This window comes from Sinohyriopsis cumingii, chromosome 14 (assembly GCF_028554795.1).
Source record: "Sinohyriopsis cumingii isolate HCF-2022 chromosome 14, ASM2855479v2, whole genome shotgun sequence".
Classification (NCBI taxonomy): Eukaryota; Metazoa; Mollusca; class Bivalvia; order Unionida; family Unionidae; genus Sinohyriopsis; species Sinohyriopsis cumingii.
The window spans coordinates 124,437,124-124,452,245 of record NC_142974.1 but is presented as its reverse complement, the minus strand read 5'-3'; the positions used below and the strand labels follow the sequence as shown (position 1 = coordinate 124,452,245).

The 15,122-nt window shown below is 39.1% G+C and overlaps 1 protein-coding gene across 1 annotated transcript; it reads left to right on the top strand.

The window, feature by feature from the left end:
• Positions 1–13,003: 13,003 nt before the first annotated feature.
• LOC149784771 (uncharacterized) lies at positions 13,004–14,657 on the top strand. Its single transcript, XM_089932788.1, has one exon. The coding sequence runs from the start codon at positions 13,104–13,106 to the stop codon at positions 14,076–14,078; it is 975 nt and encodes a 324-aa protein (XP_089788914.1). The 5' UTR covers positions 13,004–13,103; the 3' UTR covers positions 14,079–14,657.
• The last annotated feature ends 465 nt before the right edge of the window (positions 14,658–15,122 follow it).

The following is a 15,122-nucleotide window of genomic DNA, read 5'->3' as shown; positions in this document are numbered from 1 at the left end:
GTGTTTTCTTCGTCGTCTCTTTCTGCCTTGTCCTTTCTGTGGCGTCAGGGAACCGGGAATGCCCGACTCAGTAGCGTTCGGGGCAGTTATAGGAGTTTCTCGTCGGCCCCAGATGTCTTTGCCTGTTTGAACCAAGACATTTGTACCTGCTCTCAAGAAAGCTTCTTTAGGGTTTTGTTTGTCGATGATAACATCTTGGAGAAATTCTTTGCCGTGCGTCAGTGTGGCATCTTTCAAAGCTTGAAATCCTCCTGCCACCATCGATTTCAAAACGGGGGCCACCGAACGAAAGGCTGACTTCATCATATCTTTTAAACCATGTCTTTACTGTCGAGAAACGCCTTGGTACACTAGATACATGACTTATGAGTCGTTAGAGAATCATTTTCGAAAATGGAGTTTCACCGTGACTTTCACTTTTGGTGAATGAAATATTTTGTCCCAGATCTCCTTTTATAGTAATGTTAACAGTGTCGAAATACGACTTACTGACGGACAAATAGTGAGGATGTACGAATTCGCAGTGTACGTAATAGGTGTTTCCACCTTCCTCGTCAGCGTTCGTTGCAGAATCCACTTTGAAAGGAATGACACGCAGTAACGGCACGGAAGTGTCACACCAAGTTGTACTCCACCACATCAGAATATACAAGTATCAAATTCAGCCCTTGGTTCAGTTCTACCGGGGAACAAAAATATTTTGCAAAATCCAGGTTGCTAGTAATGGTTGGTATGGGTTTGCCCATACTTATGTTCATGTGTCCACCAAAAATGTCATACAATTCAGGACAAAATCTAATACCAACCACATTGTCTTCCGGAAATTTCATCAGTAGGCGACGAAATACTTTATGGTACTCGAGGGTGACACTTTTTTGTTTTTTGTCCAAACATTACTTACTAAGCAGTGCATTGAATGTGATAGCAATTGCGTACACCAAATGTTGGCCACTAAAATAATTACCTGCAGGAATATGCAACCCATAGCTGTACCATTTAATTAGATTGTTCGGTGGTATTGGCTTAGCGTCAGCTGCAGTTACAACAACTAAGTGAGCGATCAAGTATTTTTGCATTTGGTCGTCATAAACTTCGACCACAAAAGTGTTTTGCTTTTCAGTGATTTTTTTTTATTTGTGTAGGGTTAATGATTTCCACCAAATCCACTTCCCAATAGGCTTTGTGGTCTAATTGGACGGCCAGAGGTAATGTCGTCGTGTAACAACACAAAGTGTTATTGGAAAACACCTCCTTGTTACTGTCACTGCTTAATGTTAAGTAAACTTGGTTGTTATTGTTCATAATTCCAGAGCTCTGTGGCTGTCCGATGGGTCTCTGGAAGTGAGAGGAGTGTCTCCGGCCAAAATGTGATTGTTGTTGGAGTGGTGACTGACACTGGATTCCCGTTGCTGCCGTTCGAGGAGTATTTCAGGGAAGGATTGGGAAGAAGGTAACCGATGCAACCGCTCAATTAAATGGTTCACATTTGTTTGTCTCTCCTTGTTGCAAACTCAAATTGGCGATGGCCTCACCGATGACACAATACACCTCAAAGATTTGGCAGAAACAGACGATTTGCGCTTTAGGCACACGTTCTCCACACCACACCCACAAGGGTTGTTTCTGTAGATTTTGCAGAGAAGAACTGGGTGAAGGAGTGGTTGCTGCAGTGGTAGAGGTAGCTGAGGCTGTGTGGAAGGGCATGATGGTCACTTCTTTTTATAGCCGATGACTTGCGAAGCATCGATCCAAGAATCAAAACTGGGAGAATATCCTTTCCAACGCACTCTGACTTCTTTGACTTCTTTGACACGTCGTTTTCCCACTTTACGGGTTCTTCTTTTCAGAATGCGTTCGATATCGTACACGTCTTCTTTTTTGGTGACACGTTGTAACTTTGGCAAGTAAAACGTTCCTTTTAACACTTCATGTCTTCCAATTTATAGACGGCATGATGACGCCCATGCACTCGACCAGTGACACGAAACAATTCGGTGGTCCAGTTGGGTAAGTAACCTTTGTCGAAAGTGCGTTTGGTTTTACCAATGCGCACCTAATCTCCTGCGGCCAACACTCCACTTTTCTTGGGGATAGCCACCGTCTGGGACGTACCAAACAGTCGCTCGAAAACAGTTACTTCGTTGTCGTGAGTAACTTCTTGGGGGGCACGTCCAATGCTTTGATGGTTAAGATTGGTTATACGCTCGGACTAGGTGGGGTAAGATGTTGACGTACTTGAGAGTGTGGTGATGTGTAAAATATTTCTACATGGGTTCTTTCAAGGTATATTGAAAACGTTCCACAATGCTGGCTTTGGTTTCGGAATTCTTGATGGTGAAAAAAATGAATGTCACGTTTCTTTAATTCGTTTTGGAAAGCTTGGTTCAGACATTCGGTGCCTTTGTCAGTTTTCCATCGAAGATGGTGACGACCGCTTTGTTTCAACACCAGTTGGAGGGCTCGCACTAACTCACTGCTCGATAGCAATGGCACGATCCAAGTAAATTTGGAAAAGACATCGATAACACAAAACAAATATTTGTAGTCGCGATTGTATCTGGCCAAATGAGAGACATCGGCTAAATCGGCTTGCCATTGATAATCGATGCCATCTACTCAAGTGCGACTTCTGGAAACATTTTGTAAAAACGGGTTTGTGTAAAGTGTAGGTAGCTTGTTCATGCAACCATTGTTGTACTTGAGGTAAACAGAGACTTTTCAGTCGAGTTTTGGCAGCTTGATACAATTTCTGAACTCCTTTGTAACCTGCAAGACGAGATGGATCGTAGCAAATGCTGGCTCATGCATTCTGATTATTTTAATAAGTCACCCACTTTTCGCTGATGCTACTTTGGACGAGGCGAAAGGGTGGTTTGGAAACAGATGTACGTGTCCGATGGGCCACGGGAGCAGAAGTCGAAGGTGGCGGAGGTGGTAATGGAATGACTTTGGTCATCGTTTCTTTTTTCACTTCTGGTTTCCATTCTTTCTTTTTTACTTCTGTCGAAGGAGGAGTGGACATAATCTTTTAAACCCAAGCTTTTATTTCTTCTCGTGGGGATGTGGGGGAAGGGGTCAAGAAGGTCGCTGCAATCTTACTAAGAATGGGAGCTGCTGACGGTGTTTGAAAAACGTTTCGTACCTCTTCTTCCTCAAGCTTTTGTGGGGTTGCGTCTCTCATGACCACTGGTGGTGGTGGTGGTGTGGGTGATGGACTTTTCATTAAGGTTTTGAAATCTTTCAAAGTGGGTAGAATTGTTTCGTCTGTAGCTTTCTGGTGAAAGAGTTGTAGTCGTTGCAAGAGTTGACCGTACTTTTGAGATTTTTCTGTTTCTGACAAATCGTGGCTATCCATCAATGCCTGCAGTTGTAACTGGGACATCTCCGTCAAATTTGGATTGGGAGGTAAATGCGGTGTTCGTTGTTCTTGCCAACGATGGTATTCCATCCATCGTTTGTAAGGCATTAAAGCCAGTTTTTTGTCCTTCTATTCGATTTCAAGGGTCTCGTCTGAGATGTTTGGACTTCAGAGGTCCATTTTATCTTGCTCCCACGAGTCCTCCCAGCATGGTTCCCAATACTCCTTTCAACAAAGGTCCTAACAAACAGAGGCAAAATTCCTCCGCGTTGGACCAACGTCTTCTTTTGACGAATGGTTATTTCCTTTTCAACCATTTTGCGAAGAACGTGACGATGTTTGCCTAAGCATTTTTTTATGGTGTTTAGACAAAGATATCGTACCTTTCAAGACGTTCAAAAATATTTGCACAAGGTACCGATGACATCTTTGGAGGCAGTTCGAATGAGTTTTTTCGCACGGGTGGAGAAGCTTTGGACAGGACAGACAACATGTCCAAACGTTTGACTAAACAAGGAGGCAGTCCTTTATTTTTCTTTCCTTTGGGTTTCGAAGAGGGATGTTTTCTGGTGGGTGACATCTTTGCATGTTGGTTCCTAGACACACATTAACAACACACTGATGTCGATGACTTATCGCACGCACTTATATTCTTTTTTTACTACCGCTTCGTCAAAAAGGTGACAATATGTTTTCCAAAATTGCCAAAGAATTCTCCCCTTTTGTTACTCCTCTTTATCTTTGGGCTACGGTGTCTTTTCTTAGGATGACGTCGATGCTTGGCTAATCGCTTTGTCGGATGAAGAGACTGTCCTTGTCTCTTTCCTTTTTGGACAGGAGAATGACGATAGTGATAGTGTGCACTTCTTTGAGGTGAAATCTTTGGGCGTGCAGAAGCACAAAAACACTGATACCCATGATTTGTCTCAGACCTTTTTCTATACTGGAACGCGTCGCCACTGATTGTCATTACGTCGCATCAACTTGATGACAGGCATCACACGTCGTGTAAGGGTTAGCAACGGACTAAATCGAGTCAGTTCTTGCTTGGACAAATCCAGTAAACTCTGTAACATGCCCGATCTCTCTTGGGATTTGATTTTGGGAGCAGGTACTTTATGAACTGCTGCCACTGCAGCAAAGAGGAGGACGGTGTCACCGCTGCAGGTGAAGAGTTTGGAGACGCGGGTTTCCATGGTTTCATACACTGAGGAAGAATGGGTGTCAAATTGGGTTGGGCAGGCATCACCAGCAACGGATAGGAGGAACAACATGAGGCTACCGGAGACATCGTTGTTGCAGGTCGTGGTTTGCGAATGTAAGGTTGCGTCCTGGCCGAAGTGTCTCTCTTGCGGGTAGAAGCTGTTTTCTGTGGGCTTTTCTTTTTCTGGGGACTTTTCTTGCTCTTTATCTGTGGACTTTTATTTTTCTGGGGTTGTGATCTGGTCTTGACACCGCTGCTCTTTTTCTTCTTTGGTCTTCGTTTGGCTTTTCTGGGAGTGGCTTTTTCTTGGAGAGAAATTTGGGGGCATTAGGATCCCATTTCAAGAGGGAGCGAATGATGAAACCGCCTAGAGAACGGCGCACTAAATGTTTCAAAATGAATTGCTTTTTGGTTCTAGTGTTGATCCGGAGATCGGCTAGTTGTGTCAAGGCTACTTTGTTTCTATCAAAAACGCATTTGGTTTGATGAGGAATCTGTATGATGCCTTGCTGATTGACGTGCTGTCACAGTAAACCATATTAAGACTTCTTTAAGACTGGCTTCTAAGACACGAGCACGTATTTCTGTATTTTCTTTGCTACTGATGCCATACAAGGTACGAATCAATTTGACGGGAAGATGAGACTGAAGGGACGTGATGTTGACGATGTGTGAGACAGACGAAAAGTGTCCGAGGTTTTCAAAGATATTTTTGGTTAAGTCGACGACGGAGACATGTACAGGACAGGCCCTCTGTCTTGACACCAGTGGTGAAACAAATGGGTACGAAATCGCAAATAATCGGGGGTGGGTGGGTTTCAAATCCACCAGTGGATACGCGTATGAGGTTTGAGTCGTACGCATGAGTCAGCCAAGGCGTTCCTAACTGTTTTGCTAAGACTTGCACTTGCGATTTATCTCTAGGGCTTTTAAAACAAGACCACTTAATGTGCATTGAGACTGATGGTGCGATGGGCTTAACTTTGTTGAAACAAATTTTGAGTAATGTAAATGACACTGGTATTACGATGATGCAATTTGCGCGTAAACCACAGTTTAATTTCTTCTTTGTCTTCTTCTAACATGTCGTCGAAAATGACCAGAAGGGTTTGACTGGGGTCAGATACGATTCCGTCGTCTTCGTTAGGAATGCCTTCCACAAACACAATGGAATCGTCTTGACCTTCTCGCAAGAGACTGTACGCCGATTGCCACTCTTTGTAACACCACACGATTCGTTGAGGTGGATGATAGATCAAATGATGTTGATATTCGATCAAACGTTTGACAAATTCTGTTTTGCCTGAACCACTAGGATCAACAATTAACATGTTAACGGGATGGCGAAGATACAAGGCCTCCAACTGGAACGATCTAAGTGTTCGTCGATCAGTTTGAAAGTGGAGGAAGAGGGACCAGAGACAGTAAAGGTAGCCATAGTGTCAGGAATGTTTCTTTTGACACGAAGACAGAAATGACAAGAGTTTTTTAATTCTTTTTTCAGGACACGTTTATTGATTTTATTTTAAACACCTTTCATAAAAGCCAAATGGTTAAGTACAACGATAAAATACACATCAAAACGATCAAAGTGGAATATAAACAAGCCTCTATACAACATGTTTTTGGTAACCAAGATGTTCTAGGGACAGTGTGTATTGTTCTTACAGTCTCTACATGGGGTAATGTCACACAAGTGTCCTCCCGGAATGGTCTTTCTGGAATGCACATGAGAGTCCTGTCCTGCAGGAAGTGGTTGTCCTCGGTGACGGTTCTTCTGGCACTGTCATTAACACAGGTTTGAAAGTGACTTTTTTCTCCAGCATAATGGGCCACTTCTTGGGTTAAACCCTTATAAACCCAATTTTTTCAGTCACGTACATCAGTCCAATGTGTAAGTCACAGGCTATACATCTGCGGTAACTAAAAGTTGTCGAATCTTTTTTTCTTTTTTTCCCGTAGAGGTCAAGAAATATCCAGATAAAAAAGCAAGGCTTTTAGCAGAATCAGTCTATCGTGGACATTTAAAGGAACCAATTTCATGTTGGGTGGCAAGTACTGTTCGTAAAAAGTCCGCAAGGAATCGGCTGGTAAACGAAATCTCACAAAACAAGTCACTAAGACACACACCACACGTCGACCCCAATTGAATGGATACAGTTCTCGTAATAAGTGTTGGTAATCTTCAATGTTTGAATAGTGTTATTGATTTCCTTCCACGGAATCTGTTGAATCACTTCTGATAAAGGTCGTGGTATTTATACCCTCTTTGTTTCGGAAGCAATAAATGTACTTTCTGCACAGAAATAATCGTACTCCAGTAGCGAATGTAAATGGTTCAATCACTAACAAACGATTCACAGTTCGTTCAGAAGCTTCCATTTCAACTAAGTTTACGTTGTGGAAAAGATTTTGGTTATCCTCCAACTCTTCTTCTGGAATTCTTTGCAATATGTGTAAATAGTAGTAAAAAATAAATTTTAACATACCGATCCTTCTCGTCTACGAACAGTTTAACAAGGTCTGACCACTGGAACAGATTCAGTTGAATTAGTCCTCTTATAGCATTCAGGTACCAGTGGTTAACACATCGGTAAATTAGTTCTCTCAACTCCACAGGCAAACGACGAATGTTCTCTTGTAAAGTATAAATTCAGGGATTACTGATATCGTCCCACTAAACGTAGGACGTGGCCATTCGGGGACCATAGAGCATGTTCCAGGTATGCTGAATCTTGTTGTTCCCACTGGTGTAGTGACACACCGCAACTGAAGCACTTGACTTTATCCCCTTCGCCCAAGTAAAAAAATCCGGCTCTGGCTAATTCTTCAGGGGTAGGTCCTCCCAGACATTTAGGCCATTATCAGGCAAACGCGCAAAGAAATAATATTGGTCTTTCGCATGCTTGTTTCGATGAGAGTAGGGTGACATCGACAGGAGTTTGCTCAGTGTTGGATGACATCCGTAGGGTGGTAGACGCATGGCCTCACGTGAAGGTGGACATTGACAATGCAAACCAGTAAAGATTCCACGATAACGAGTGGCATCGCTTTCTCAGCCGTCAGGTTTGACACGCACAGTATCCCTTTCCATGGTAGGTGTTGTGGCAGTAGTAGTGATAGCAAAGTTCCCATGATGTTTTACTGCTTCACTCTGATTGCAAGAAACAGCATCGCACTCCACTTGTGAATCACTGAACTTGAATTGTGCATGTCTGAATTTGTTTTGTGTTTCTCTTTCAATAAGGTAGAGCCTCCCTAGAAACTGTTTTCCTATCCCATTTCACCTTTTTTAGTTATCGAACTTGAAATGGAATGCGCTTTTGCAATAAAACATGCTAGTGGTCCCATCCGAACTTCAAATCTGAATGTGCCATTATTTATACAAACAAATGCCTAAGTACCTGACACAATAAATCTGAAACATAGTACCTATCATTGTTTCTTTAGTGTATACACCTATATACATCTGTAGAGGCATATTGTGGTTTGCTGCCAAAATCATTATGAGCTGGGTTGCTTCACTACTCCTGGGAAAAACGTTGTCAGTTGTACAGACCCAAACTACCATTTGTTTTAAATACCATTCATTAGTCAACTTTGCTGTCTAAATTTGTCACAATGAGTTTTAAAACTTGTATGAAAATTAAATTTTTCAATACAATTTTGTTTTCAAAATTTAAATGTTTATTTTAACATAATTTTAGACAGGCCTTATCTTGTATTACAATTAGGTTATTACTACATTGACAACTTCCTATAATTAAGGAAGATAAGGCAAACTTAGTTTTGGTTTCTCAAGAGCACTTGGACCAAGACTTGCACCAGCACTATATACTTCTGACAGGTGTCACATGTTTTGTTTGCAAGGAAATTCAAAAATATTTCATGTATAGTATTGAAATAGGTGTAGCATGCAAACATAAATGTTTGACTAAAAGATTGGCATAAAAATTTAGGACTGTTGGGAATCAGGTCACAATCAGCACTTTCAGTTCAGTAGCCACGAATGTAGTCCTAGTCTATTTTTAGAACATTTTTTGCTCTCTCATTTTAGTGGTGATAGAAGAGTTATATTTATGCAATTTTGCAGGGATATAAAGGTAATTGTTTATTCTTGAGAATGAGAGCTCATGGTGTGGTTTTCTATGTGTATTTCGGCGACAGTGTACAGTGAGTAATAAGGCCTTGGTGATGATCCGGAAATGAAATCTTTGTTCTGTTTACATGCTGCTTTGTTTACAGTCCAGCCTCTCAAAAAATGCAGGTCAACCTTTGACAAAAACTTCACCGTGAAGTCATCTTTGAAGGTATTTTAGATTAACATATGATTTGTATTGACTGTCACATAGTGGAAAGGTCATTATTGAGAAACAAATGCAGAGAACATATAATAAAATTAATTGTGTTTTATGTCCATCTTTTGCGGTAGGCCTACGTGTTAACAACGGTCCTACTAAATACTGCTAAGCTGGACAAAGCCCGACAAAGCCACACAAAGCCCAACAAAGCCTGACAAAGCCACACACAAAAAACACACAAAGCCATGCAAAGTCATATTAAAAAAGACTGTTTATATTGTTCATTATATTGATGAATGAATTAGCGTAACCCATTGACTAGTTTCAACATATTTATGCAGATTTAAATGACCTAAAATTGGGCGACAAAAGTTCAAATTTCAAACAATTATAAAGTATTGATAAAGTATGACACAATCATGTTGGAAATGTTTATTATTATTTTATAAATTGTTCTTTCGGCTGATTAAAGAAATAAATTCAATTTTCTAATATATGTTATAATATGCAAAATACAATTGAGTTGAACTTCATTAGTTCAATGTTGATGCACTTTATTTCATGTTTTAAAACTGTGCTTCACAAGACTTTGAACAGTAATCTTTGTACAGATTTATAAATTTTTAGTTAGCGGCGAGACATGCCATATTTGATAGAAACCTGAAATCAATCATAAATAAATTATGTGATACGTTTTGTTGTTCGTTGTTTTGTAATGTTGTGTTAATAAATATATGCTGAGAATTATTATATACCGGTATGTTCTGTGAAGACTGAATACGTGTGTTTTTCATAATAATGGAAAATTGGCTTTAGTGATCTCAATTTATTTATAAAAAAAAACCAACACTGGTCTATCGGCTTTTGTTTATTTGGTTAAGACGGGTTCATGGCTTTGTTGACGTAAACCTTCAAACAGAAGTCAGTCAGTTATGGTGAAATGATCGCTTGAACAACAGATGGTTGAGCAAGAAACAAAAATACATTTGTTACGTTCAAAAAATCAACCGCAAAACAATTAAATAGGCATTGCCTTTGACCATACCGGGAGTAAATCCCCAAAAGGAATAAAAACAAAGAAGATAACCAAAGGAGACTCACATAATGTCGCCGACGAGTTATTGGATGTTTTGAGAATTATGAGTGAACATCATCCCTACGTACCGAGAGTTATTCATTCCCGAGACAACGCTCTTCCGGCAATTATCTGCTACACAGATGCACAATTGGCCGACTTAGCGTCGTTTCTGGAGTCTGGAGCAGGTGTAGTTGGTATTGACATAATATTTTCACTTGGGAAATGTTTCGTAGCAACCACAGTTAACAAATCGCATAATGTACTGTGGAAGATAGCAGGCAATGCGCCAATTTTGTTGGGACCATTGATGCTCCATTGGGACGGTCGTCAACGGAACTATGTCCTGTTATTTTCCCATCTCAGAGGTGTGACAGAACACTAAGGAGCAGACATGTATCATTGAAATGACCTTTGGATCAAATGGTGTTGCCAAGCCAACCACTCATCAACATTTGACGAACGTAACCAAATCTTGAAAACTAAATTGATTGAAAATAATCACAGAGATCTTTTAGTTATATTATGAAAGATACATTCAAGAGAAAATTGCAAAACTTGCTGTATCCGTTGATGACCAGCTGTGGACTAACAAAAATACGGAAAGCATGAAAAACCGGTTAAAAGTCTTGCTAAACTGACAACCAAGGATAACGAATGAACTCATTAAAAAAATATATGAACCGATCACGATCTAGTTCGTCGACCTTCGCCGATCTCTGTGCGGGACAGGCAACAATATCCTCAACACAAATTTCTCGCGATGTAAAATTAGTAAATTATCATGGAATTCAAAATCTCGGGAAGAAAAAGACCATATATTCCTGACATGTTTGTACAAACCCCACATTAAATTAACAACCGCGGTTATGTCCTCAGACGGCATGTATATTGTGTTGAAAGCCCCAAAATTGGCGAAGAAGCCAAACCAAAGAACAAGGTGTTGGGGGAGAAGGACTCAGAGAAAGAATTAAAAAATGTTTGCTTTGTCTATGATCATTATTTTTTTTTTCTTCTTATCTATTTAACTCAGCACAAAGGAACAGTTTAAAACATGTACCCAGCTGAGAATCTGGTACTTACTCCATGTTCTCCAAATGGATGATAGATATGGTACCTTCTCTGTAAACAAATTCGAAGATGAAACTCATTTCTTCAGCCTTTTGTACTAAAGATGAAGACATTATAAAAATGGTAATTCATAATTTAAAACACGTTAAATATGAAATTAATGTAGAAATATGTGTTAATTTGGATTGTTAAGAATATCTTCTTTATTCCATCATACGAGGATTAATGTCCTAATATGAGAGGGTCTCAATGGCGAGTAGTCGCTTGTATTCATCTCTATTAGTTTTCTTTGCCTCCCTTCACCTTCACCTGCCCTCTTCCTGTGCCGCTTTTTATACTATGCTCCTTATCCTGCACCCTTCCTGTGCTCCTTGTACTCCGCTACTTCTGGTACTATTCTCGTACTCCCTCCACCTCTCCTTAAGAGTTTAGTGCCGTCTATACGTGCACCCTGGGAGCTTCCTGTGGAAAATGTAAGGCACCTACACCCGATTCTTCCTATTCTCCTCTCATAATATTCCACTCTCTCACGGACTTCTCATCCGACAAATGGCGAACACTTTACCAGGCCTTTCTCACACTAACGATTTAAAGACACATATTTTTGAGCAGAATAACGGTGTATCAGCATAATCAAACGCATAGATTCTTGAATAATGAATGCTCATCAATGCATTGACGTGCAGGCCCATGGATATTAGCGTGGAATATAATCTAGCGAAATTACGAGCTAACAATAGGTAATTAAAATATTTCAATATATTTAAAACCCATCTAAGTTATTATCCTCCTTTAACTAATATTACTAGCAACCATAAAATTTCATGTATGGCTTTGTGGGGCTTTGTGTGGTTTTGTGATGCTTTTTTGTGGCATTGTCGGGCGTTGTCATACCAAATACTGCTAAGCATGACAAAGCCACACAAAGCCTGACAAAGTCACACAAAGCATTACAGAGCCGAAACCGAAAGACTAGTTTTCAACATAATTATGCCAAAATAATTACCGAAAACTAGGCGACAGAGATCAGATTCGAACAATGATAAAGTATTGATAAAGTCTTGACACAGCCATAATTGAAATGTTTTATAAATTGTTCTTTTGACTGATTATGGACAGAAAATGCAAGTTTCCAATATATGTTATAAAGATTTATCAATTTTTATCTACTTTTGTCTATATTCGACACAGCATAACAATGGTACACAAAGCCACAAACAGTCATATTAGGAAAGTGTATTTACGTTGCAATATCAGATCGATGAATAAAATCAACCAAACCGAAAGACTAGGGTTATACACGTACCCCATTAATAGACTACGAATTGAGACATTAATGAATTTTGATAAGTTAATAACAAAGTCAGACAAAATCATAATTGAAATGTTTTGTATTTTTACTTGGATAAACTGTGGAAATAAAATGTCGATCGTTAAGTACTGAGTTATCAAACAAATCCTCTATTCTCGTCTTTTCGTGGATTTTCGCCAATTTACTTTTTTGAGGCTTGGCGTGGCTTTGTTGGGCTTTGTATGACTTTGTCAGGCTTTTCATTATTAGGACATATTCAAATATTGCATTTTCTTTCGATAATAAGTTAAATGAACAATTTATACAGTAAATAAACAGTATTCATATGATTTGATCAGACTTTGTTATCACTTTGCCATTTTTCGATTTCGAACTTTGTCGCCCAATTTTTGTTCATTTAATTCTGCATAAATATGTTGAAAACTAGTCTTTCGGCTTGGTTAATTTATTCATCAATATAATTAACAATATAAATACACATTTTTAATTTGACTTGTCATGGCTTTGTTTGGCTTTGTCAGGTTTTGTGTGCCTTTGTCAGGCTTTGTCTGACTTTGTGTGGCTTTGTCGGGCTTCGTCAGGCTTAGCAGTATTTAGTAGGACCCTGTTAACAATATTTATCGATTTATTTTAATACTATTTATGTTGTTTCTTGGGTAAGTTAATGCCTTATAATGTTCGTATAAGTTTCAAGCACATAGAGCCTCTTTTTGGTTCTTCATAGTTCACAGCGTTGTACACCAACACAACCCGAACGAACGTTACAGACTAGTCTTTTGAAGATGAACACGATACAAATCAAAGAGAAACCATTCAAATGTGAGGTGTGTCATAAAGAGTTTGCGCATAATGGTAATTTGAAAGCTCACATAAGAACTCACACTGGAGAAAAACCATTCAAATGTGGAGTCTGTTACAAAATGTATACAAGAAGTGGCAAATTGAAGATGCACATGATAACACACACTAAAGATAAGCCATTCAGATGTGAAATTTGTGGTCAACTGTTTGGCCACAATGGTAGTTTGAAAACACACATGATGATACATACTGGTGATAAACCATTCAAATGTGAAGCTTGTGATAAAATGTTTACGGTGAAAAGCAGACTCAAAAAGCACATGGTGATACATACTGGCGAAAAACCATTTAAATGTGAAGTTTGTGAGAAAATGTTTAGATTAAACAGTGATTTAAAAGTGCATATGATAATACATAATAAAAGTAAACCATTCAGATGTGAAGTTTGTGATCAAATGTTTGCACGCAGTGGAGATTTGAGGACACACTTAAGGATACATACGGGAGAAAAACCATTCAAATGTGAAGTTTGTGATCAACTGTTTACTCATAGTTCTAGCTTGATGAGACACACGAGGATACATACTGGTGAAAAACCATTCAAATGTGAATTTTGTGATAAAGTGTTTGCAGAAAGGGATTCGTTGAAGAGACACGTGATGAAACATACGATATATAAACCACTCAAATGTGAAGTATGTGACAAAATGTTTATAGTAAACAGTGAGCTCAAGATACACATGTTGATTCATACTGGCAATAATCCATTCAAATGTGAAGTTTGTGATAAAATGTTTTTCACGCATATTTCTTTGAATAAGCACAGGAAGATACATAATGGTGATCAACCATTCAAATGTGAAATTTGTGATAAAATGTTTAGTTTGAACAGGTATTTGAAAAGGCACGTGATACTACATACTAAAAGTAAACCATTCGTATGTGAAGTTTTGTAATCAAATGTTTGCACACAATGCTGAATTGAAGATGCATTTGAGGAGCCATAATGGAGGAAAACCATTCAGATGTGAAGTTTGTGATCAAGTGTTTGTGCAAAGTTGTAATTTGATGAGACACAAGCAGAGACATACCATTCAAATGTAAAGTTTGTAATAAACTGTTTGGAGAAACGGGTGCTCTGATGACAAAGAAGTCTCACTAGGATTTTAAAACTAGGAGTCCAGGTGGGATAAGAATAGGAATCCCACCAGCAAAAGTTCCAGTCCTCTACCAGAAGTCTATTGGACATACCTGAAGTGGCTAAATGTCCAGATGAGAAGAACCATTGGTTGCCATTGAGTTTAATTTTCTAATTTCTTTACACCACTGACATATAGCTTTCGTTTGTCAATTCGAGTGAGACTGAATTATGTCAGGCCAAGGAAAGGTCTTATTCCAATCACAAAGTTAGACATCAAATACTTTATTACATTAGGCTAGTGTTCCATGCAAACTATCAGTTCTGGGAACTCTAGCACTTCTTCTCAATGTTATTACAGTCTTCATCAGTCTGCCATTTACCCCCCCCCCCCCCCCCCAAAGAATACTTTTGCAAATCGGCAGAGAGCATTTTGTTTAACTCTCAACATATCTTGATTTCGAGGCCACATGCACTACTTATTTGGCTACACATGGAAATCAACAAAATAATGGAAGCTAAGTTGTTCATTTTGATGTAGTGACCACATGTACATCACTGGGTCTTTCTGCCTCTGAATTCAGTCAGTGTAAATATCTGCACATTTTCCCACCACTCAGCAGGTATTGATGTCATTGAACTTGCCACCAAGCTATTGTGTTATGTTTGTCTGATGTACTCTTACAGTGACACCATGTACATCTATTTTTATTTTCTTTTTTTTTTTTTTTTTTTTTTTTTTTTTTTTTTTTTTTATTAACCCCGTAATAGGTTGACCACTGGGTCGGGGAACCATCCCAGGATCACCTTACAATCAAACATTTCTGGTTATCAGATAATCTAGGGATAATAAATATAATCT